General features: G+C 44.2%; 1 protein-coding gene across 4 annotated transcripts; it reads right to left on the reverse strand.

The window, feature by feature from the left end:
* Positions 1-3,220: 3,220 nt before the first annotated feature.
* Positions 3,221-24,052, reverse strand: AMMECR1L (AMMECR1 like). 4 transcript variants are annotated; one of them, XM_032354020.1, is made up of 9 exons: positions 23,682-24,052; positions 22,042-22,151; positions 13,016-13,460; positions 9,603-9,713; positions 9,178-9,292; positions 8,476-8,566; positions 6,960-7,056; positions 5,965-6,018; positions 5,157-5,263 (listed from the first exon to the last, which is right to left on the reverse strand). In XM_032354020.1, the coding sequence occupies exons 3-8, from the start codon at positions 13,420-13,422 to the stop codon at positions 5,991-5,993; spliced, it is 849 nt and encodes a 282-aa protein (XP_032209911.1). In that variant the 5' UTR covers positions 13,423-13,460; positions 22,042-22,151; positions 23,682-24,052; the 3' UTR covers positions 5,157-5,263; positions 5,965-5,990. The 4 variants fall into 4 exon arrangements, with proteins under 4 accessions (XP_032209910.1, XP_032209909.1, XP_032209912.1 ...); XM_032354019.1 differs by lacking the exon at positions 5,965-6,018 and having other exon boundaries at positions 3,221-5,263; positions 13,016-13,465; positions 23,682-24,049; XM_032354018.1 differs by lacking the exon at positions 5,965-6,018 and having other exon boundaries at positions 3,221-5,263; positions 23,682-24,048.
* Positions 24,053-25,083: the final 1,031 nt, after the last annotated feature.

The following is a 25,083-nucleotide window of genomic DNA, read 5'->3' on the forward strand; positions in this document are numbered from 1 at the left end:
TGGGCTTCCTGCTCAGTGGGGAGTCTGCTTCTCCCTCTCCCTCTGTATGTGCTCTCTTTCAAATAAATACAATCTTAAAAAAATGTAAAAAATGGCAAATTTTTGGTTATACACATCTTACCACCACCAGTGTGTGTGCACACATACACACACACAAAATCAACAAAAAACCCCACAAAAAAACCAATGATATGAAATTCCATGCTATTTAACTTCAAGCAATACGATAATATGGAAGTAATTTCTAGAACCAAAATTTATCTTCTCTTTAAGAAACAGAGAATCTGGGGTGCCTGGGTGGTGCAGTCAGTTAAGCGTCCCACTCTTGGTTTCAGCTCAGGTGGTGGTCCCAGGCTTGTCATGAGCCCCATGTCAGTCTCCACACTTAGAGTCTGACTCTCTCTCTTCCTCTGCCCCTTCACCCTGCTCTCAATAAATCTTTTTTTTTTTTTTAAAGATTTTATTTGGCAGAGAGAGGGAACACAAGCAGAGGGAGTGGGAGAGGGAGAAGCAGGCTTCCCAGGCCCCTGGGATCATGCCCTGAGCCAAAGGAAGACGCTTAACGACTAAGCCACCCAGGCATCCCTCTCAATAAATCTTAAAAAAATCCCAAACACACAGAAAATCCTTCTCAGACACCCCAGTGTTACCACCAACTTCTGCGTTTAAACAGTTGCTTGTAGTCTGTTTCCAAATTATCTAACCCCAACAGCATGGACATCTATAGCCATAGGGCTTAGGAGTTCTGCCGAGTGTAAGGGCCTCAGAACTGGGTATCTTAAACAAATAACATCCTTGCAAATCCTTGCAAATAACTTAAGACGACGATCGCAGCATGTGTGCATTTGTTTGAAAAATTATTCTGGGCCATTTTCTTCAAACCCATCTCATGCTTTCTGGGCCCTCCAAAATAAACATTTCCCTTTAAGGTTAGACCACACCAGTATGTCTCAAGGTCTTTGGTTGGATTAATTCATTACCAAATGAAGATCTTCAATTTGAGCAACCTCCCCAACCCCCAGCCCCTGCTTGTTTTTTAGCTTTTTGGACAAGGTCAGTTTCAAAGGGAAATCTAAAGAGAATGATGAACCTTCTTTCTAGAAAGACCCAAATTTTAAAGGGTACATGAACCTCAGTTTAGGAAATTTGGTTCTAAAAGGCCAGTGGCATTGCTACCAACCACACAAAAAATACAAGGGCAAAAAAACCAAAACAAACAAAACCCAAACTGTTGAGGATCATGGACACCATGCAAAACACAGGCTGACTAAAAACACCACCTGGGTGGCTGTCTTCAAAAATAAGATGATGGGGTGTCTGGGTGGCTGTCAGTTATGTGTCTGCCTACAGTTTAGGTCATGATCCCGGAGTCCTGGGATCAAGCCTGTTACCCCCAACTCCCCTGCCGCTCCCCTTGCTTGTGTGCACTCTAATAAACAAAATCTTCAAAAAAAAAAAAAAAAAAAGAAAGGTAACTGTGAGGGGTGCCTGGCTGACTCAGCTGGAGACTCCTCTACACACTGGTGTAACTCTTGGGTCTTGCGGTTTTGAGTACAATACCCTCGTTGGGTGGAGATTACTGAAATAAACTTAAAAATATTGTTGCCACTATTCCAAAAAAAAAAAAAAAAAGGGACAAAGACAATTTTTACCCATGATGATTTATTCTCTACAATACTTTGTTAAAGAGTTCAATGATTTGCACTCAGAAGTTATATAGCCAAGAGGCAACCAAGTGTAATACAAAGAATTGGTCTGAAGTCTTTGCACTAAAGGCCATACAAAGTCTCTTGCTTCAGGGAAGTAAGAATGAAAATAAACAAAACAAAACACATAGCTCCCTAGGCTCCAGAATCTCAATAGAAAATAGCATCAACAGTTAGTGAAAGTGTAGGTGTTAACACATCATGGAAAACAGGTCTTGTGCAAATATTAAAATTAACACCCAGGACTTCTGTATAGATGATTTTTATTATAAACAATAAAATATATGTAATGTCTCAACTACAAACCTTTCACACTGAAAGGTTCTCTAACATGAGTTGCTTTAATATTATGAAGCGAAAAAGTTTAAGAACCTCACAGTGGAAACAATCCAACACCGACAAATCCTAGTGATCAAAGACATTCTCTTTTAGTTAACATAAAACAAGAACAATTCATAATTACAGAGAGAATGTCCTAGCTGTGGGTATTATGAGACAAGCCAACTTTCCAGACCAAAAGGCACTCACAGCTAGGGATGAAACAAACTCCGAACTGAACCAGCCAACATGGGCTGGTTCCTTTACAGCAGTTACATACTGTTCAGCTTGAGCAGCCCAAGGACAAAGTAAACACCAAGCAGAAAACATTCCCTTCTTTTTACACCTGCCACTCACACCACATGTACTGGCCACCCTCATCACTGCTTTGGTCAAGCGTGTGGAAGGCAGTTCAGTTCCAGTTCGGAGCCGTCATCTCCCTATGCAAAGCTGCCACATGGATGATCCAGACTTGGTATTTTTCCTGAGAGCCACCTGCCCCACATCTTATTGAGGTGACCATGACCATACACTTTCAGACTGCTTCCTGACTAGGCCCCATTCAGGACAGACACGGACAGTGGCATTTCTTATGGGGCCAAATAGTTTTACTTGGTCGATTCCTGGGTCCCCCTGACCAGACCAGAGGGACTTGAGCATCTCCACTGCTGGACTTGTATGGGAGCATGAGGGAATGTGCAGGGAGTAAGGCTTCTTCACTCCAAAACCACTGAGCCCACTTCAGTGTGGTGCTGGGCTTAATCAGCCCAATTCTTGTGCACTGATTTTTTTCCCCCATTTCGTGGGTTTTAAAATTTTCTGTTCATTTCTTAAACGGCAGGTAGCCTACCCCACCCTCAATAAAATAAAATAAAAAACATACTATACATTGGGGAAGACAAATAGGGCAACATTTCTACAAGAAAAAAATAGGCTTGAAGAGCATGGCACTGTAGTAAATGCTTGCATGACCAGTCTCACTGAGCGTGCTCAGGGGTGAAAGTTTAGCACCATTTTTTTTGCTTTTTTTAATCTTTAGAAATTAAACACAACTTTTAACAGAGAACACTTGAACAGTAATGAGTGTAGCCCTATGTATCAATACTGTTGTACAAATTGGAGGTGGGTGGTTTAGACCAGAGCTGACCACCCTGACATCAATCCATGGCACCTAAGAGTAACTATCGTCACATCTGTTTGTGAACAAGACATTTATTATTCTCAGCAGCAGGAAATCACAAAACAATCCCTTAATCTTCAAAAGCTTTTTTTCATTAACCTTGCAAGGGAAAAGTGGCAGGATGCCAAGAACGCAGCACAACAGTTAAGATAGGGTGGTGCTGCCTGACCTGGGCATCCTGAAGTCAGCCCACTTCCCTTGCACATTCCATATCCTCATGAACAGCAGAGGATGGTACCAAGCAAATCTGCTCACCCTCATCCATTTCTTCCCAAGAAATGAGACAGCAATACCTAGAATGGCAAGTGTGTCGTTTCTTGGATTATGTCCCTGCTTCCCCTCCCCCATTTCTGGCAGAAGAAAACTCAAAATTTCTTTTGATTTGGATATTTGCCCATTTTGGAAAGCCACACCATCACCACATAAACTTTAAAAAATAAATTAAATCAAAACAATGGTGTTCACCGGATTGACACCCAATCCACTTCAAGAGTTCTCTAAGCATGTTCTTGAAAACCACTGTATCACCCTCCAGGTCCTTTCTTCCAATTGGCCACCTCTTCCTGTGAATCTTTTCAGCAGTGCCTCTGTGACGTTTCCAAAGCATTTTCCAAGTCCCCAGCTTCTATGAACTCTGCCACCAAATGAGGGAGGAATAGGCAAGAGGGAGGAGAAACCTGCTGACAGCTATTTGGAATCAGCAACAATGGGGAGGGGAAATATGCCACATGAAAGTCTGAATGACCTAGAATAAAATGAGCTATTTGGAACTTTGCCACGGTGGGGTGAAGATTCCCAGCATGTTAGGCAAGATAAAGATTCATTTTGTTTAATTACATTGCTTTGTTCTAAAGTCCTGGAAAGGACTGAAACAGCAACAGTCTTCCCACTTCTCCAGGCAAACTAGACAAAGGAACTCCTCTGCTTAAAGGTCCCTCAGGATGTTTGCCTGAAAAGAAAAACAGCTTGGAGACCCTGGATTCTCTCCTATGACAATGTGTCCTTCTAAAGCCCAACACAGGTGCTTGTTGGAAAACCTATGCCTTCTGAGAACCTAGATCCAGCTATAGGCACTGCTACCAGTAGAGGAGTGAGGTAGCCGGGTGGTAAGGAAGAGGTCTCTCCTTTCTCACTGCATGCAGCGATGATTTCAGGACCTCCCAAGGGCATCCCAGTCCAGTCCTCAGCAGGCTACACCACAGAGCTCTGTTCAATACCAGGAGACTCAATGCAGGAAGAGTGCCAGAAAATCCAGCTGAGAGTGGGATGAGAATTAAAACCTTCGAGGCTAATTGAGCAATGAGATCTGCCACGCCATCCAAAGGGCTTCCGATCTTGATGTGGGTCTCTGTCCAGGAGCCTCAGAGGACTCATGGTGCCCACGTTCAACCCTAACATGGCGTCCACTTATGAAGCATGGAGGTTGTAATCAACTCTTGGTACGCAATAAACTGGAAGTTTAAAAAAGGAATTTAAAACAACCTAAAAATGTTTCTTGTTGGTCTCCGTTGCCCAGACTGCCAGGGGAATACACCTACTTGATCTGGGGAGGCTATAGGGGTGTATGTGGGGTAAGCCTTCGTGAACCACCAATTCCGGCTTCCACTGTGTGGCCAACACAGAGGCAGCAAATCAGCAGTGGCACCTGCATGCCAAGGGTCTTCTGAACCCACACGGTAATTCTCACTAGTCATGGAGGAGCCCCAATCCAACGGAACCCCATATTGAGGAAAGGCTGAGATAAGGCTTGGGCCCCTCAAGTTCTGTTTCATTCAGTATAACCCCACCCCCCCTCAGTCAGCTGGAGGCAGACTTGGCAACGGAAGCTAGCATCATAAAATGGTGCAGTAATAGAAGTAACTGGACCAGGAAGAGGAGGCATCTGCTCCAATGATGTCATAGCCATTGGTGGCCACAGGGGGGTGGGACTGGTCATGCAGCCGTGTGTCAGGAGTAATGATTGTAGAGGGGCGGGGCATGAAGAGTGCCATTCTGGAAACAGTGCTGTCGAGAAGCAATATACTCTGCATAACTGATTGTCACCTTCTCACTTCGGTACCTGTATAAGGAAACAGGAAAGGATATTAGGAACCTCAAACTCTTCATTCTGTAAAGTCACTCAGCAGAGAAAACCAAAAGCTTATTCCACATTTTGAAAGAATAAAAATGGAAGACCAAGAGCAATCTTACTTACAGAAAATGAAAGACAGCACAAGAAAACAATGTTGTTATTACAAATGAACAAGATGAAAAAGCACAATCACAATTCACCCCTGAGAATGTATTTTCTGCACATCCCACCTTTAAACACTACTTATCAGGCTGCTCTTAAGCAATCTGCTACTGGGGTCTGGATGAAGAATGTCAAGGTCAAATTACACGGGTGGCAGACTGGAAGATGGCTATACCAATGCCCAGCGCAAACTGCATATCTACTGCATAAAATGTGATAAATTTGACAGAAATGCAACCTTAACTTGCAGAAAAGCAACAAACAAGTTATTTATAACTAAAAGGGGCACAGATACCTAATTCTGGGTCAAATTCTGATGAAGCAGGTTAAAGGATCCTGGGGCTATAAAGGACGGGTCTCAATTCCCAGATGAATATGCCATATCATATCACAGGGTCATCAGAACAGAATTCATAGCACTTTGGCTTTGCTCTGGAAAGAGCCATGAGTCAGGATGCGAAGCATGGGGTGTTACAAACCTATGGAGCCTACTACAGACCACAGGAGCTGGGTGTGACAATCCTTACCCAGAGCCATCTCTTTCCCACTGTAATCACTCCTCCACTGCAAGGTGATTATTCCTGAATTTTGACAGGGAAATGGCTGTTCAAATAAATTATAATAATAATAATAATAATAATGCTTTGTATTTGAAGTTTTTTTCTTTCTTTTTTTTTTGGAATCCAAAGCATTTCAAAAACACTGGGTTATCTTCCAAATAGACCTGTGAGGTTAGTATATGATTATTCAGTATTTTACAGATGAGGGGGCCAACAGAGGCCCACAGAAGCCCATAGAAGCTAAACCTCTCAGTGTTTCCGATTTCAGTAGGGATGGCAAGAGAACTGACATCTACTGACCACCTATAATTATTGCCAGGCCCTGGGCTAGAAATTCTTCATACATTACCTTATCACACTCTAAAACAACCCCAAGGCATTATCATTCACTTCTTACATACAGGAAAGTCCCCCTCCCCCCTCAGAGAGGCAGAGTAAGTAACTGGCCTAGGTGTCACACAGTTAAGCAGTGGTGGAGCTGGGATTCAGACTCCAAGTCCGTGTGCATTCTACTACACTGAGGTACCCTCTCCCAACGAGAGGGGTATTTCCTTGTAACTCTCTGTGAACACTCTCACTGTTAACATGCCACCTGTATCTCCTGCCACCTGACTGCATGTGACTTCAACTGACCCTGGACCTCTGCGCTGACAGCCTTCATTGCTGACCTCAGTCTGCCCCCTTTAAGTCTCCCAAGCAGTGGGTCTGGTGAAGACATCCACGACCTGATTGTGGCTTGAACTCTGCTCCAGCTCTGCCATCAACTCAGCTTCAGAGATGCCCAGGACACTGGGAAATCTTTGCCTTTGCTGCCATGCTTCCTCCCAGCTTAAACCTGACCCAGATCTCTTTATTTGAGGGACATTAGTGGAGAAAATTCTTTCTAGTCCTTTCCATCAAAAGTATCCTCCATCCAACCCAAGCTAAATTAAAATGACAAGGAAAATGAGACAGTGGGTTACCTGGTAAGTTTGATCGTTTTTCTGAATTCACTGGTAATTGGAGCCTTAAAGCCACCTTTCCTGAGCAAGGAGTCTATTGTCTGGATCTGATCCCAGTCTGAGGAGAAGAGAGGCACACTGAGGTCAGTGCACGATGACATAAGAGTAGGGTATGTTCTCAAATGGCAAGAAAAGAGAAGCAGCCAGGTATGCTACGGTCAAGGGGAGCTCTGGACAATGGCCCCACATCCCTAGAGCCCCGTCTGCCTCAGTGACATCCAAGTAGAATCGGAGACATGAGATGATAACTGGACAAACACCATAAAGGCTGTACCCAGGCCCCCTGCTCTTGTGTCTTTCTTGTCAGATGTGAGCCCACTTTAATTATCTAGGAGTAAACATGGTCTCAACTTAAGACTGGCCTGCTGGTCTAGTGCTGGTAACCAAGGCTGTTCTGTGAGAGGAGAGAATTCAAATTCTGTAGCCTGTATGTCTTTGCGTGGCCTTCCTTTACTTTGATGATTTCTAGGAGTCCTGTTATCTATTACAGAGAACTGACAGCAGGAAGGATGCCAATCCTTCACGAAGGACAGGAAAGTTGTTCACACATACATCGTGTTGTTCCTGCACGTTTTTAACAGATAACACCAAACACATCAAAACTGAAAACCAAAGAGAAACCCCTAAATTACACCCAATTTTTAAATTTTGCCAAAAAATTTTCAAAAGGCACAAGTAATCGGATTATCTGTTACTGCCACATCTCACTGTTAGGAAATATTTATGGTGTCCCTTTTTGTACAAAAATGTTAGACTTACGGCCTCAAAGTGGCTAAAAGGCTTCCTTTTTATCCTACCTCCACACTGCTTCTGAAGTTTAAACACAACCATGATGGAAACCAATAAGGCAATCACTCTCCAAATAATTAGTTCACTGATACACTGAACTGGATATTTCTCTTTATTCCAGGTTTACACCCAATAAATACTGTGTTTTACATGTTATTTTCAAAAACAGACAGGAGAGGAGGAAGGCAAGGTGGGAAGGATGAAGAGAGAAAAGAAACTGGGTTACACATCACAGAGCACACAAGCAACACTGAAAGGTATTCTAAATATAGAGAAGATTATGTTTTGCCTTTTAACAAGTATAACGCTGTCTAATAATTAATGATCAAAAATTCAACATCCACTGATATGGGCAACTTCCCTTTACAATGGACTCTATAATATGGTCCAATTGATGGGTGGAATTTTGCTACAATTACCTCTAGTTTTGGGGGCCAAGGAATAAAACTTTTCACTGAGAGGAAGTGAAACAAGAGGGTAAGGGAAGTCTTTACCCCTTTTCTTCCCCAGCTCCTGCATATTTTGGGAGTTTATTTCTCATTTTATAAAACTTTGATAGACACTAAGAGGAAGAAAGGTACTCATTCTTTGTTGCAGTTGGGCTCAAAGACAATAAATGCCACTTTCCTGCCTTTAAACGGTGACACTGAATAGTATCCTTCATTGAAATTCCATTTGTAAAACTCACCTTGTTCCTTAGCAACCTCAGGTAAGTATGTGGCTGTACGTTTGACGCCTTTTTCATTGATGAATTCAATTCGAATCCCATGGACCCCTACCTACAGGAGAAATAATCAAATAAAGAGCATTTACTTACTCTAATGGAACTTCAGGCAACCACGTTTAATTGACACTGTCCCCTGACCAGCTCGATCCAAGTCTGAGGAAAGGAGACCTGCTCCTTTTTCATGACTAACTCTTTGCCTCAGGTATAGAAGCCAAAGTAATTTCAGCTCTCCAAGTATGAGGGTTATAGAAATAAATTCTCTCAACCACTTATCCAATAATCTGAACTATTCCACCTTTAATCTATTCCATTGAACATACCACAGGGTTTTCATCTAGGCTCATGACTCCACACAACTCTTACTCAAGGGCTTACAGGAGGGATCTGGAATGCTCTTTATCCCCAGTATCATATCCTATTAGACGTGGGAGAAGGCTATGGAATAGGAGTGGACTGGGAAAACACAGGAAAAGAAAGACTTCACATTTCTTCCCACTTCTAAGATCACAGCAGTTTTCCTATCACCTTTGTGGCCCCCAGCTGCTTCCAAACTGAGCTTTAACATTCTTGTACCCTCTTTCAATAAAGGAGATACATTACCATGTACTAACCCGAACCCAAATGCAACGAGAGATGCAGAGTTCCAAATGCGGCTGTTCTCACCTCCCAGTCCAGGTAATCACTGGCATCCTCAAAGTTAGTAAGGAGGGAGACAGAGCAGAAAAGTTTAGGCAGCTCCTCTCGGGTCAAGGGGGGAAATCGGCTGTCCTTAAGTGCACTGGAGGGGGACAGAAAACATAAGTGAGGCTGCTCTGGAACCGAGAGCCAACATTATGTGCCTGAAAATTTATGAATCCTGAGCTAAGCAGAGAATATTGATTATCTATCCGCACTAATATGCTAAAAATAACTTGATGCTATTAAATGTCTACACTTCAAAAGCTGAGTGACTCACCAGATTAAAGCCCCCGTACACCCTGATTACCAAAAAGAGAACACTCAAACTTTACCATTTAGAAGAAATAAAGTAAGGCAGTTGTTTCAATTCTAGCCAATTTATCTATAGAGCTTATGTCTGGTGTCATTACCTGGTTAACGTGTATTCCCTGAGTCCTGAATGAAGATTCATGGCTGAGAAGGTCCCAATGCAGCCACGAAGCCGCTTGTCCCGCCCTGTCTTCCATGTCACAAAAAGCGGACTACAAAAGCAAAACAAAAAACATTCTCCAGCCCCAAATCAATCATGGGTAGTAACAAAACCTTTGCTTTTGCCCCATTCATTTCTGTTATTCCCCAAAAGGACTGTTTTGTGAGTTGTGGCTATCTGAAGGACTCTGCCTTTCTGGGACTGTGTAGTCTCTGGATGGAGAGAGAGGGGAGTCCACAGTAAGACAGTGTGAAGAAAGGAGCTCTGTGCAGCCCTTCCTATGATCCTTGCTGATACTTTTAATTCACTTTGACATGTCTGTGCTACTTTCCTTTCCCTCCGGCCAGGACTCAACTTCTAATTTTCCAAGTCTTTCTCCTTTTCTTTACTCTATTTTTAGGAGTGTCCATGTTCCCCAGTTACTTGACACTGGGCCTGCATAACTTCCCCCCATTCCCTGCAACCCCCCATTACTCCCCTAATTATCTCTGCCCCTTGTCCTGCTCTTAAATGTTCGGGGGGAAAAAAAAACAATGTTTCTGCAAGAAAGCCTATTATTAGAAGCTATCACTTTCTACTTCTTGGCCAAAGTCATGCGTTGTCATTGTCAAGCTACATCAGACTAGAGATAACAGAATTTTTTATAAACAGGTTACAGAGCTGTCTCTTCATCCTGGTATTTCCTCTGTACTCCTATGCCTTTATTTCTCAGACTGAGCAAAATACTTCAAAAAATCAACTTAAATTTTTAAAGCTATCTACTTTGGTCACTGTTACTAAGCAGATCTGCTGCCTATCTTTTTCTTATAGTACACACCTGAACAGCACGAAAGTTTTTGTCCCCAAACCTACTCAAAACCCCTCAAGAATTTCACTGCACGATGGAAATATAAACCCCTGAATAAAACAGCCCATTCCCTACAACACTGCAGCCACACCTACTCTTCCAAGTCCACAACCCTCTCTTGCGTGGGACACACCTGATCCCATAAGGATGAAGGCTTAGAATCGCCTCCTGTTCAGTCAAGAATTTTCTGACCACGGTATCCCATGGAAATATGTCCCTAAAAAGTTACATTTCTCTACATATTCTTTCCTCTGACACAATCGCACAGGAATAACTTTCCCTCTACTTCTGTCCAATGTGCCATAACACATTATTTAGCTTTGTGTGTGTGATTTGCCAACTTGTTAAGTCTCCCAAAAGTGAGGACTTTTTCTTCATACCCTCTCCATTCCCTGACCAGTGGGGCTACGCTTGCTCCAATATGGCATTAACAGCTGAATGAATGAGTGATCTTAGGTCAATGAATGCTCCAAAAACATCTCTTCAGTGTTCTTTTAAAGCCAGTTCAGGGGCACCTGGCTGGATGGGTCAGAGGAACAGACTCTTGATCTCAGGGTTGTGAGCTCCAGCCCCAAGTTACATATGGAGATTACTTAAAAATAAAATCTTAAGGGGCGCCTGGGTGGCTCAGTGGGTTAAAGCCTCTGCCTTCAGCTCGAGTCATGATCCCGGGGTTCTGGGATCGAGTCCCGTGTTGGGCTCTCTGCTCAGCAGGGAGCCTGGTTCCCTCCTCTCTGCCTGCTTGTGCTCTCTGTTAAATAAATAAATAAATAATCTTAAAAAAAAAAAAAAAAAACCACCTTAAAAAAATTTATATTGTATACACACGCACACACACGCGCGCGCGCACACACACACACACACACACACACACATCTATCTACCTCAACAACAGCCAAAGTATGGAGAAAACCCAAATGTTCCCTGACTAATAAATGGATAAAAATGTGATATATATTATATGCAATGGAATATTACTCAGCTATCAAAAAGAATGAAATCTTGCCATCTGTAATGACGTGGCTGGAGCTAGAGTGTATTATGCTAAGTGAAATAAGTCAGTCAGAGAAAGACAAATACCATTATGATTTCACTCATATGTGGAATTTAAGAAAGAAAACAGATGAGCATATGGGGAAGGGAGAAAAAAAGGAGAGAAACAAGCTGTAAGAGACTCAATGGTACAGAACAAACTAAAGGTTGATGGATGGAGGTGGATGGGACAATGTGTCTCATAATTAAAAAAAAAATGTAAATGACATTTACATTTTTTTTTTTTACTTATTAGAGAGAGAGAGCGAGCGAGCGAGCGCACATGCGTGCATGTGCACAAGCAGTGGGGAGCGGCAGAGGGAGAGGGAGAAGCAGGCTCCCCACTGAGCAGGAAGCCTGACATGGAGCTTGATCCCAGGACCATGGATCATGACCTGAGCAGAAGGTAGACACTTAACCAACTGAGCCATCCAAGGTGTCCCTATGGGTGATGGGTATTAAGGAGGGTAATTGTGGGGCACCTGGGTGGCTCAGGTGGCTAAGTATCGGACTGTTGGTTTTGGCTCAGGTCATGATCTCAGGGTTGTGAGACTGAGCCCTATGTCAGACTCTGCTTGGGGAGTTTGCTTGAGATTCTCTCTCCCTCTCCGTGCGTACCCCCCCACCCCACTCACATGCTCTCTCTCTACAAAAAATAAGTAAATCTTTAAAAAAAAAAAGGGGGGGGGCACTTGTTATTATGAGCACTGGGGTTATATATAAATGATCAATCATTATATTCTACTCCACAAACCAATATTGCCCTGTAAGCTAACGCTCTAAAATTTAAATTAAAAAAAAGAAAAGGAAGGAAAGAAGGCCAGGTAGCTCAGAGTTACTTCCAATTCTGTGGAAGAAGAAAACACAGGCATGGATTACTTCACTTTATACATACTCCGTTTAAATCACTGATCCCCGTTCGGGACAAAAATGATGGGAGTCTTGTGGTAAAAACCAGTAAAGCAGATTCTGACATTCTTGGTGGGGTATGAGTAGCCATGTGGGATCACCATGGGATTACTGATGAACAAAGTGAGGGGACTCTTATTAAGAGCATCATACCTCCCAATAAATGTGCTCCTATTCTCTAGCCTGGCCCTCAGACACTTCCAATTCTCTTGGACTTCAACACCTGGGTCCACAATGATGTTATGTGTGGTATCTTCACTCAAGAGGTTGAATTACCTACCCACTGCAATATAAAACCAACAAACCAAAAGAAGAACCAAGAACAAAATCCTAATTTCTACAACATTACCTTAAAAACAAACCTAGACCTCTGCCAAGTGTAACCTAGACCTCTTCTGTTACTGAATCCAGGTATTGTTCTAGATATTATCTAGACATTTCTCATTATCCTCTGCCTGAATGATACTAAAGCTTTTTATAAGTGCCAGACTCTCTCAAGAGAACAACCCAAGAAAGACAGCATCATGGCTTTCTTAATGTCCCCTGCACCTGACTGATTTACTCACTAGGGGTCATTGGTGAATCTAGGAAGTCGTGGCTGTGGGAAGCCATAGAGGTGACAGTAGAGGACGTCAAAGCAGTAGCAGCACATCTCTGCAGTCACCACCAGATTCTTGGTGGTGTTGGCAGTTCCATTGGGCCGGGGAAGAGGGCTCAGCGCTCCCGATGCGGGATTCATTCGTGTAATGGGAGAATTTCCAGGTCCCAGAGTTAAGTCCGACACATTCTCCCGACCACTGCTGCTATCCACATGCTGGTGGTTTTGAAGAGGTCCTGAACTAGAGCCGGGGACAGTTGTGGACTGGTTCCCGTGACTATGCGTTCCACTTCCAGATAACTTGGGCTTCTTAACCCCACAACAGCCTGCTGCCAACTTGGGCTCAAGTGGAGGAACACAACGTCTTTTTCCCATCCTGATTCAGTGCTCGAGGTCTGGAATGCTGCAGAACCCTGACCAAAAAGAGAACAGTTACACATTAATTCAAAAGGTTAGTTAAAAGGAGAAAACAAAAATAAAAAAGAAAGCGTCTATGTAGAAAGTCACCAAATTCTTTTTCTCATCCAGTCACCAGATCACAAAAGGCTGTGGACCAGCATGACTGGAAGAGATCCTGAGTTGCAGACTAGGGACGTCTAACCTTTCCCTAAAGAACTATTTTTCCTTTTCTATAAAGCCTTATGATCATCACAGATGGAGGCAAGCAACGAGCAGCCCCTCTAGCCCAGGACTCCCTAGGGCAGAAGGGCAGGCGGGTGGCAGCCATTGTGGAGCTGCACGAGGACATTTCAAGATTGCAAGATAGCACTGGACCTGTCAGACTTTTCATCACTGCAGTTCTCTACCTATTAGGGCCTCCAAATTAGACCACCCTATTTTTAAAGAGTCCCAGAGGAATCTTCATGCTTCTCCTTGTTAACCACATCCTTTCAGCATTTTACTCATCACTAACCTAAATCTGTGATTTCAGCCCTAGACCCGAGTGAATATGAAAAGCAGTTAGCTGCCATTCTGAAAAGAGCACACCTTCCAACACAAGGCTCCCACCTTTCCATCCTCACAGCTCTCATTCTCCGATGCCTTGCTCATTTTCTTTGGTTCTCTGAACTCACTCCAATGTCTACACATCTTTCTATCCTTTCAAAACCCCAGTTCAAAAAAAGCTACAACCTAGTAGGAACCTTTATTCACACAAATGACCCAAGCTTCATAGGCCTTTTGTGAGGTAGCCATTTCCTCCCTGTCACAGCAAGGCAGATGCATGCAAAGCCACTCAGCTTAACAATGTGTGGCAGCGGATGGGCCAGGAAACCAGAACACCCCATCTGATGATGTAAATGGAAGGAAGGAATTTTTTTTTACTGAATTTTTTTTCTTAAACAGCCTAAAGTAAAAATGGACAGTTTTAACACAACCAATATTCCTTCTCTGAGTCAACAGAATCAGGAAAATAGATCCTAGTTATTTCAATGTCAATAATACCAAAGTTTGTAAAATTCTGCTGACTTGAGAGAAAAGCACACTTAAATCTCTCTGTGATTTGGACATATAACACATTAATTGCCTTAAAAAAAAAAACAACATAATTTGCCATTTTATGCACTGCTCTGTAATATAGTATTTTGGTTGTAAATTCTACAACCTTTTTTTTTTTTTAAAGATTTTATTCATTTATTTGACAGACAGAGATCACAAGTAGGCTGAGAGACAGGCAGAGAGAGAGAGAGGAGGAAGCAGGCTCCCCACTGAGCAGAGAGCCCGATGTGGGGCACGATCCCAGGACCCTGGGATCATGACCTGAGCCGAAGGCAGAGGCTTTAACCTACTGAGCCACCCTGGCGCCCCAATTCTACAACCTTTTAATCAAATTAGATATTTACATGCCCATCTGCAAAGCCATTATCTCTACACAAATAAGTTGTCACTTTAGGCTGAATGAAATACAAAAAATTCACAAGATTTTTTTTTTTTTTAAAGATTTTATTTATTTATTTGACAGAGAGAGAAGACGGAGGGAGGGAGGGAACACACAAGCATGGGGAGAGGGAGAAGCAGGTTGTCCAATGGGCAGGGAGAACGATGTGGGCATGACCTGAGCTGAAGGCAGACGCTTAAGTGACTTAGCCACCCGGGCGCCCCTATTTTTGTTCTTGATATATGCTGATCTATAACAAAATACTATTTTTGTACTTAGGGCAATTCTTAGTGAGATGAAAATTGCTTGTAGCTGAGGGGTAATAGTTTGTACACTTCAATGTCTAAATTGACACAGGTTTCTTTTTGAGAAAGCCTTAGGTAAGTACCTACCCCTCCACCACCAATGACAAGTAACCACCTCCCACCACCACCAATGACAAGTTTGTTTCTGAGTGTGGATGTTGCTGTCTTTCTTGTTTAGACTGTTAAAAGACGGAGAACTGTCTTGGGTTAAAAATGCTGCCTCCAGAGCCAAATGGTCTGTTCAAATTCTGATTCCTCCGGGATCAAGCTCTCTATGACTCAGTTTCCTCAGTATGGGAATAATAGTACTTCCTACTTGCCTCTTGGGGTTTTCGGAGAATTAAATTAGTTTAATATGCATAAAGTGATTCAAACAGTGCCTGGTACCTAGTAGGTGGCAATATATCTAGCTGCTCTTATCACCTAGGCTCATATTTCACTGTCCCATTAGGATGGAAATCCTAGAGAGCCAGGAATCCGTTACGTACTTAGCACTTAGATCAGTGCTTGCTCTCAACAGGTACGCTTTAAATATTACACTGAATCCTCGAAACCATTCAGCAAGGCAGACGATGTTACTACCACTTCACAAAGGAGGAAACTTGCGCTTAAGAAGCAGGATAACCTCCCCAAATCAAAACTGCCACTAAGTGGCAGAGTTAGGATTTGGACCACAGTCTGTCAGCCTCCAAGGCTTGGGTCCTTCCACCAAAGTCACAGAGAAGATGAGGTCTGCCAATAATATCCATTGGATTCAGTCATTTCCCAAGGGCTTGAATTACACTGGATTATATTCAAGGGTATACTAAAACTAACTTAATAGTTCACAGAATCCTGTCAATAAAAACAGAGCAGGAGGGGTGCTGGCTGGCTCAATTGAAGCAGCATGCAACTCTTGATCTCAGCATTGTGAGTTCAAGCCCCACTTTGGGTACAGAGATTACTAAACAAATTAAAAATAAACAATAAGGGCGCCTGGGTGGCTCAGTGGGTTAAGCTGCTGCCTTCGGCTCAGGTCACGATCTCAGGGTCCTGGGATCGAGTCCCACATGGGGCTCTCTGCTCAGCAGGGAGCCTGCTTCCTCCTCTCTCTCTCTCTGCCTGCCTCTCTGACTACTTGTGATTTCTGTCAAATAAATAAAATAAAATCCTTAAAAAAAAAAAAAAACAATAAAACAAAATGGCATAAAAAATGACCTATGCCCAAAGCCAACATCTTTTTTTTTTTTTTTTTAAAGATTTTATTTTATTTATTTGACAGAGAGAGATCACAGTAGGAGAGAGGAAGGGAAGAGATCACAGAGAGAGGAAGGGAAGCAGGCCCCCTGCTGAGCAGAGAGCCCGATGCGGGGCTCGATCCCAGGACCCTGAGATCATGACCTGAGCCGAAGGCAGCGGCTTAACCCACTGAGCCACCCAGGCGCCCCCCAAAGCCAACATCTTAAACCATGACCGTGAAAATGATCAGTGCCCCTGCCACTGCCATTAGTCTGAAGTGGATGTCACTGGCTACCTTGTAGGGGGGCTTAAGACATGCCCCCCCTTAATTAATTAATTTTGAAGATTTTATTTATTTGACAGATAGAGAGCGAGCACAAGAAGTAGGCAGAGCAGCAGGTAGAGGGAGAGGGAAAAGCAGGCTCTCCGCTGAGCAGAGAGCCCAATGTGGGGCTCAATCCCAGAACCCTGAGACCATGACCTGAGCCTAAGGCAGAGGCTTTAACCCACTGAGCCACCCAGGCGCCCCTAAAGACATGTTTTTAAGGAGGCCAATATTTTACTTATCTGTTGGCCTAAGGCAAATAATGAGTGACTTACAGGGGAAGAATGTGAAGGAAATGAGAGTGCGGTTAGTAAATACTTATTTAGATTATCAACCCTGTCTACCAATTTGATCAAAACTTTCTCTTTGAGGGATCCCCTGGATGGCTCAATTGGTTAAGCGTCTGCCTTTGGATCAGGTCATGATAGCAGGGTCCTGGGATGGAGTCCTGTATGGGGCTCCTTGCTCAGCAGGGAGCCTGCTTCTCACTCTGCCTGCTGCTCCCCTGCTTGTGCACTCTTTCTCTCCAACAAATGAAATCTTAAAACAATGACAACAAAAATGTAACTTTCCCTTTAAGGTTCTTTTAATCCTACTCCAACAAAGTGAGCCATCTCACCACAACAAAGCAGTCCCCAACTCAGCTCCCAGGACTGCCCTCCAATGACCTAAGAGATACTGGTTTCTCCAAAAGCTGGGCTTCTGAGAGTACAGCCTAAGAGAACTCAGAACAGTATTTCAATACAACAGACTAACCAGTTAAAAACAAATTACTCCTAATGATGCATTCTACCTTTTCTAAAGCTGCATGTGCATTTGTTCTTACCCTTTCCCCAAACTTCATGTAAACTACCAACATTGGTACTTTGATATAGGAGTTCCTGAATGGAAACTATGAAGTCGGTTCGTCTGAAATAATTGGAATTGGGTATAAAAACTTTTCTTTCCTCTGTTGCTCTGGGCTGGGTGGCTTACCATGCCACCTCAATCCCAGACAGCACTGAACGCATCAACCACCTTTATTAAACACATATATCACTGAGACCCTTCTAAGCCTTTAGCTGGTTTACTCTTTCAAAGCTAAACTCAAGGGCCATTTCTTTTTTTTAAAGATATTTTTTATTTGACGCAGAGAGAGCACACAAGGGGGAACGGCAGGAGAGGAAGAAGTGGGCTCCCCACTCAGAAAGGAGCCCAATGCAGGGTTCAATCCCAGGACCTGCAATCATGATCTCAGCCCAAGCAGGTGCTTAACCAACTGAGCCACCCAGGTGCCTCAAGGGCTATTGTTTTTAAAAAATATTTTATTTATTTGAGATTGTGTGCACACACATACACGGGGAGGTGTGGAGGGAGAGGGACAAACAGACACCATGCAAAGCATGGAGCCTGATGTGGGGCTCCATCCAGGACCCTGAGATCATGACCTGACCCAAAATCAAGAGTCAGACACTTAACGCACTGAGCCACCCAGGCGCTTCTTGAGGGCCACTTTAAAAAACCAGCAATGGGGTGCCTGGGTGGCTCCGTGGGTTAAGCCTCTGCCTTCCAGCTGGGGTCATGATCTCAGGGTCCTGGGATAGAGCCCCGCATCAGGCTCTCTGCTCAGCGGGGAGCCTGCTTTCCCCTCTCCCTACTTGCGATCTCTCTGTCAAATAAATAAATAAAACAAAAAATCTTTAAAAAAATAATAAAAAATTAAAAAGCCAGCAGCATTGATTTCATTTTCCTACTGCCTATCTACTTTAGACCAATCAATGAGAATGAACAAATTAAAACTAGATTTCCACCAGATGGAGACAACACCCATACTTCCACAAAAGCTGAAGAAGTAACAGGAATTACAGTTTACCTCTTCCTTCAGGACCTCCTAACCTGTGTCAAGTATAGGGAAGCATGTTTACTGTTGAAAAAGGCACCACACCCTTTATCTGATATGCAACAGTCAAGGCATTTTGACCTTCATTAGGGTCCATAACAGAAGATGGTAACTCTTCTTCCCTCTGTGGGGGAACCTGAGCAGTGCTCTGTTGCACCACACTGGGTGGCTTACTTACCATGCCACCTCAATTCCAGACAGCACTGAACTCATTACCTTTAGTCTCAGAGGCCGCGTGGTCTTTTTGTGTTTTCTTTTACAACACCTAATACAGTGCCCTGCATACAGTTTACATGCCAACAATCTTTTTAAAATTTTTTAAAAGATTTTATTTATTTATTTGATAGAGAGAGATCACAAGTACGCACAGAGGCAGGCAGAGAGAGAGACAGGGAAGTAGGTTCCCTTCTGAGCAGAGAGCCCAGTGCGGCTGGTTCCTAGGACCTAGGATCATGACCTAAGCTAAAGACAGAAGCTTGAACCCACTGAGCCACCCAGGCACCCCACATGCCAACAATCTTATCTACAGATCTCTGAGTTATTTCACTGGTTTGTCTTTTTTATAAAAAGAATGCTTAAGGCACAAGCTAATCTTTAGACCTTTGATTCTACTGTGAGGTGCCAACTGTGAGGTGTGTTAGAAGCTGAAGGAAACTGAATTACTAGTATGTATTCTTTTTTTTTTTTTTTTTTAAAGATTTTATTTATTTATTTGACAGAGAGAAATCACAAGTAGTCGGAGAGGCAGGCAGAGAGAGAGAGAGAGAGGGAAGCAGGCTCCCTGCTGAGCAGAGAGCCCGATGCGGGACTCGATCCCAGGACCCTGAGATCATGACCCGAGCCGAAGGCAGCGGCTTAACCCACTGAGCCACCCAGGCGCCCACTAGTATGTATTCTTATTGACATCAACTCTATTCAGCCCAAACCAAGGAATGGTTTAATTCATAGCTAAATGAATATCCAATATGGCCGATTCATTCTAAAAATTAGATCAGATATCCCTTAAATTAATGTCTTGGTTTGATTTATGCTTACAGCTGCTTTCTTTGCTAAAACACATTAGTCACTGGTCAGTCCTGGACTTAGCCCTGGGTGGTATTTAACTTTAGATTTGCTCAAGGCCTTCCTCTGACAGGCCATACCTAGCTTCTAAAACTGTATTTGATAAGTTTTTTTTTTTGAATGATGGGATGCTTTAAGACCTATGCACTGGAATATTATTTGCCTGGGAAATAATTTATTATATCAGGAGTTAGGACAAATGGTATCTCATAAACTGCTAATGTTTATAAAGAAGGTATAGAGACCGGTATTGAGGGGAAGATGTGAAGATACCCCGACGGATCTGGCTAACTGGGGAGGATGGCCTTCCTCCCTTGCTTCGGGTCTCCCTCATGCTTCTCAAGTTCACTGACATCTTCACAGAGCAGCACCCATCATCAGAGGACAGAGCCTAGGCTCTGGGATTATAGTCTAGGCTCAAATTCTAACTCTGACTTGTCATGTACTGGCTACCCAAACTCAGGTAGGTTGTCACATCTCTGTGGACTTAGACTCCTGATACCACAGAGGATGATCTGTGACCATTCAATGAATAAGCCATGAAAAGCATCTAGCATTCCTTGACACATAACTATTATTTATTAGAGTGTCTAGTATTATTAACACTACCACTATGGTAGGGTATATTACAAAGAACAATAGCTTAAAATTCTTAAAATTTCTAGAGAAATAAATGCCCTCATAACAAAATTCTATTAACAACTACCTTGTAGTCAAATAAATTAAATCTTTAAGAACTACATTGTAGTCTAAAAGATCCTATCACTAACATGAAATTATTACTCTAATGACCTTGATGTTTTTCCTCTTTGCAGAGCAATGGCTTCTAATAAGTCATCCACTGATCTGTCCACTGTGAGATGCCAAAAAATACAGAGAATGAATACTGGGCTGCCTGACTTGCCCACACTTCTAATCTACCAGAGTCTTCTCTTAAGCTTACATACACACACTAAAAAAAGATGAAACTTGCTAAATAGTTTATTTATTGTAGAAATCTTGACATATGAGTACTAATGGAACCTCTGTGTCAAAGTAGTTAGATCTCAAACAATAACCAGATTAAAATGTCTAGAAAAGCCTGAAGATGAAAAAACAAAATCTAGATTCACCTTTTGAAGATAAGCTTAAAACAACTTATTGGGGAGCATGACCTTCTAACAAATAGATCTGGGAGGCAGGAAAGAGGCAAAGAAAAAAAAGAGTCTCTGGTTTTTCTTGTTATTACCTAGTGTCCAGATGTCTGTTCAAATCAAGCTTTATAAAGAAGGGAATGGGTTGTTGTTTCCTTCGTGATAAAGAGTTGAACCGAAAATCAATAATTATATTGTATGAGTAGGAAAGTGGCACCTGAACTGTAATTCTGGCCTACTTATGTAACTATTTCAAGAAATAGTCAGATAAACATTCTGGTAATCATTTCAAACTATCACTTTTATATTTTTGAAACCTCAAAATACACACATACACATATCCAAATACTTGCTGTCTGAAAATTTTGCCCGCAAAATACACTTGATCTTAGGATGAGAGTGATCCCGCAAAATACAGATCTACCTACATAACTGCTTTTAAAACTTATACAGATTTACAAAAATGCACAGAACTATATATTCTCATTTCAACTTAGCTTAAAGAAAAACACAGGAGTTAGAAGTTTTGTTTTTAGATTCCTCTCCCTTTACTGTGTGATCTATGGCAAAGTGCCAGATATTTTTGGGCCTTGGTTCTTTCATTTGTAAAATGAAAATATTTGTCCCGTCTCCCTCACAGAGGGATTGTAAGGCTCCAATAAGATGTGAAGCAATGTGAAAAACTATCTTACAAGTTTTAGCATACCACATTTAATAAACTCAAGGGGATACGGCTGTAATAAAAAATTTTCCGGAAAATAGTATCACCACTGCAGATTTAGGGCAAAAGTTCCAAAAATCTCTGAAGATTATAACCAAATGGAAGAGACCCAATAACTGACCTTGATTAGGAACTGCATTAACCTCAGAGTTTTGATCTTTGGTTGTCTTAAAAATTAGTTAGTTGGGAAGGGAGGGAGTCAGACCTTATGTACTTTTAAAAAACGTAAAGGGTAAGCATAATACTACATCACTATCTAGGTCACTCTCCTGGGATTATGGAAAATAAACTTGTCTTTACGAATTTACTTTAAGAGAGCAAGCGGAAGGAAATTCATTAGTATTAGGACCTACTCAAGGAAGCAAAAAAATACAAGTGAGAAAGTAAACCTACATCCTAATGTCCTAGCACAGGACTAAAACCAACAACAGTAACAAATTCTAAACATTCTAAATATGTCCAAGGTAATACTCACTGAAAGCAGATAGTTTGTATTGCCAGGGGAACAGCTATAACCGAGGAGAGGAATTATTTTGTCTCGGAAATGAACTTTCTTCCTTCCGATTCCATTCCTTCTTCCTGTACCTAAGACAGAAATGCAGGTGCAGTGAATGAACAAAATCAAGGCAGCCCAGAAGTAAGATACGGTTTTTAAAACTCCACTGAGCAATTTCTAGGAAAAAAGAAAAAAAAAAGAAAAAGAAAACAACAGCTAGGAACAAGCTCTCCCTACTTCAAAACATTTCCAAATCTAAATATAAGGTAGCAATGGCAGTCCCATGCACTGAATCACCTCATCCTTAGCGTCATCACCAAGAAGGGAGGACACAGAGGATCAAAGGTTTTATTGAACCTGAACATGAGACACACATTAAAACTTCTCCACCACTAATTTAGATCAAAACTTGCTCTCAGGCCAAGATATACCATTTCAAGTCTCTCTACTGGTTTCAGAATACAAGCACATTCCCAAATCCTCTGCAAAGATGGTGTTGAAGAATTACTGGACAGCATGCTAGGGTCCTGAGAACAGGTCATCTTGTCACCCCAGGTGGACATGATAATTGTTAAGAGTCATCCATCCTTACTACTAGTTTTGCACAAATCTCTTCATAATCTCTTCAACAACTCTCCCCACCCCAAAGTAGTAGAGAATTAAGCTATTCCCAAAGATGTAAACAGGAGACTCCAAGCCCCACCCACACTATCCAAGGAGAGGGCAGTGAAAGAGGATAGGCCCAGAGGGATGAGGGTAAGGGAGTGTAGCAAAGTGAGGAGTTCAGATCAGGACAGGGAAGGGAGGAGGGCAAGGAACGAAGGGCAAAACCTACAGCCCGGAAAGGAGAGAGAGGCATAAAACCCAAAGAGTTTAAGCTGAAGAGGCAATGGAAATGGGGCTATGGGTGGATAAGGAAGCAGAGAGTGAGGGTGGGGCCTGGAAAAAAGAGAAGAGAAAGAGGAGAAAAAGCGTGCGTGTGAAAAGAGAGTTAGGCAAGAAAAGGACGAGAGAGTGGGCAAGGAGAGGCCGGAGCAGGGAGGGGCAAAGCAGGCAGAGAGAAAGGTGAAAGGTAAGAAAAAAAGGGGTGGGGAAAGAGAGTACGAGGCTCTGGGGGTAGTTGGGGAGACGCCAGAGCGACGGGTAGCGCAACGAGGGCCGAGCCGCGGGGGTGGAATCCAGACGCCGGGCGGGGGAGGGGGCGGCGGGACAGTGGGTGGGGGCCGCCAGGCGGCGCCGGAGACCACCAAACTTTACATAGACCCGAGACTGTTTCCTGGAGGGAGTGCCGAAAGGAGCTGGAGGCTCGCCTGGCCTCGCCTCACCTCACCTCGCGGCCCAGGGCAGGGGCGTCCGCCTACCCCTCCCCAGCAATGCCTCCCGACCCCCCTGCCCTCGGCGGGGACACGCAGGCCCCGCTCGCCTTCTTCCCCCGCCACCCGACAGCCCCTCCCCCACGCTGCCCCGGGACCCCCGCCGCTGACCCCAGAGACCCCGTTCCGGGCCCCTCCGCTCGCTCTGGGGTGAGAAGGCCCGGCGGGCACGGCGGCAGCAGCCCGAGGGAGGCCGGGCCCGGCGGGGGAGGAGGAAGAGGGCGCGGCGCAGCCCGAGTTTCCCACCTTTTCTCCTGGCCCAGACGCAGCTGGGGTGGACGGGACCTCTCGCGCTCTGCCTTCTTCTCCTGCTTCATGGAGCCATGCGCCTAGGTGGAGGCTCCCGAGAGAAGCGGGCCCGCGGGCGGGCCGGACGCGCGGCGCGGACGGGGCGGGGCGAAGAAGGCCGGCCGCGAGCGGAGGAGGAAGCGGCGGGGCGGCGGTGGCGGCAGGGAAGAACTGCTAGAGGTATTCCCCGGGCTGCTGGAGGACTGAGTCTAGCCGGGACCCGAGTCCTCCAGTATCCCAGCAGCAACCGGAGGCAGTGAGGTAATGGAGGAAGAATGTAGGGAGTCCTCCAGTGGACCACACGCCCTCTAGCGAGCCGCGAAAACCATAGAGATCCCGGAGCAGCCAGAGTACCGCCCCGCTACTGTCACGTGGTCCGAGTCAGCGCACTTTATTGGCTGGCGCCGACTCTACGGGGTTGAATTTAGAGGGCTGCTTTCCCTTCGTGGGGCCGAGTCCCAGGCAGTTGGAATAAAAGGGTAGTCGGCGAGCGGATCCGGAGGCGCCGGCTGGCTGGCCTCATATCTGAGCGCCACGTTCCGCCCGCATAGCCACGCGAACGGTCGGCCGGCGCATTGCACGCCGGGCCGCCCGGCCTCTGTGAACGGACGTGCAGCGCGCCGGGAGATTTCGTGCGGGCCCGGGCGGGCAGCGTGCCGGGAGATTTCGTGCGGGCCCGGGCGGGCAGCGTTGTAGGCGCCGGGGCCCTGCTGGGGTTTCCCGCCCTGCGGCCTGGCCCTAGCCCTCCTTAGCACCCGTCACCCAGCTGCCCACGGCCCTTCCCCCACAAGCGCCCACGCCTCATGTTGCCTCACGCGATCTGGGCGCAGCCTTCAAAAGCAGCCAGGAACGGGGTAGCTCAGAGCCGCGTAAATCAAACTGACCGACTGGCGACGGCCATCCCTTAGGGAGGTGTTCCAGGCCCCTTGCCAGACTCTTCACGGACCTAGAAGGGCAAACAGCACCCAGCCTTTGGTATCGGGAGTCCATCTTTCTGTCTTGAAACCCCGAATTCCCAAGCAGGAGAGGACTTCGATGCAATTACCCACAGGGCAGGATTTCAATAGGCCCAGTAACATTGCTCAGCATTAGCAGGGCAAGGGTCTCAAAAAGACCAATATAAAACATTAAAAAAACAACAACAACAAAAAAACTAAGAGTAATAGCTTCAATTTCCAATACTTGCTATTTGATTTGAGGACTTGGCATTTTTGTTAATTACAGATGGAGTTGCACTAAGTCTTGTTTCCACCCTGCTCCCACACCCTCACCATTCCAAACGCAAACTGTACAGGCCCTGCCCTGTTTTAAAGCATTGCCAATCTTGTTAACAAAGACTCAAGCCCACAGATAGACCGTT

This window comes from Mustela erminea, chromosome 8 (genome assembly GCF_009829155.1).
Source record: "Mustela erminea isolate mMusErm1 chromosome 8, mMusErm1.Pri, whole genome shotgun sequence".
Taxonomy (NCBI): Eukaryota; Metazoa; Chordata; class Mammalia; order Carnivora; family Mustelidae; genus Mustela; species Mustela erminea.

What these genes read in the sequence shown, in the direction of transcription:
- AMMECR1L (XM_032354019.1), bottom strand. Translation starts at nt 13,422, where the DNA reads ATGGGAAAAAGACGTTGTGTTCCTCCACTTGAGCCCAAGTTGGCAGCA. An exon ending in GTGATTACCTGGACTGGGAG is followed by an intron (nt 8,567 to 9,177) that starts GTGAGAACAGCC and finishes TTTCTCCTGTAG; the next exon opens with GTAGGGGTCCATGGGATTCG. An exon ending in AAAACGATCAAACTTACCAG is followed by an intron (nt 5,264 to 6,959) that starts GTAACCCACTGT and finishes TTCCTTATACAG; the next exon opens with GTACCGAAGTGAGAAGGTGA.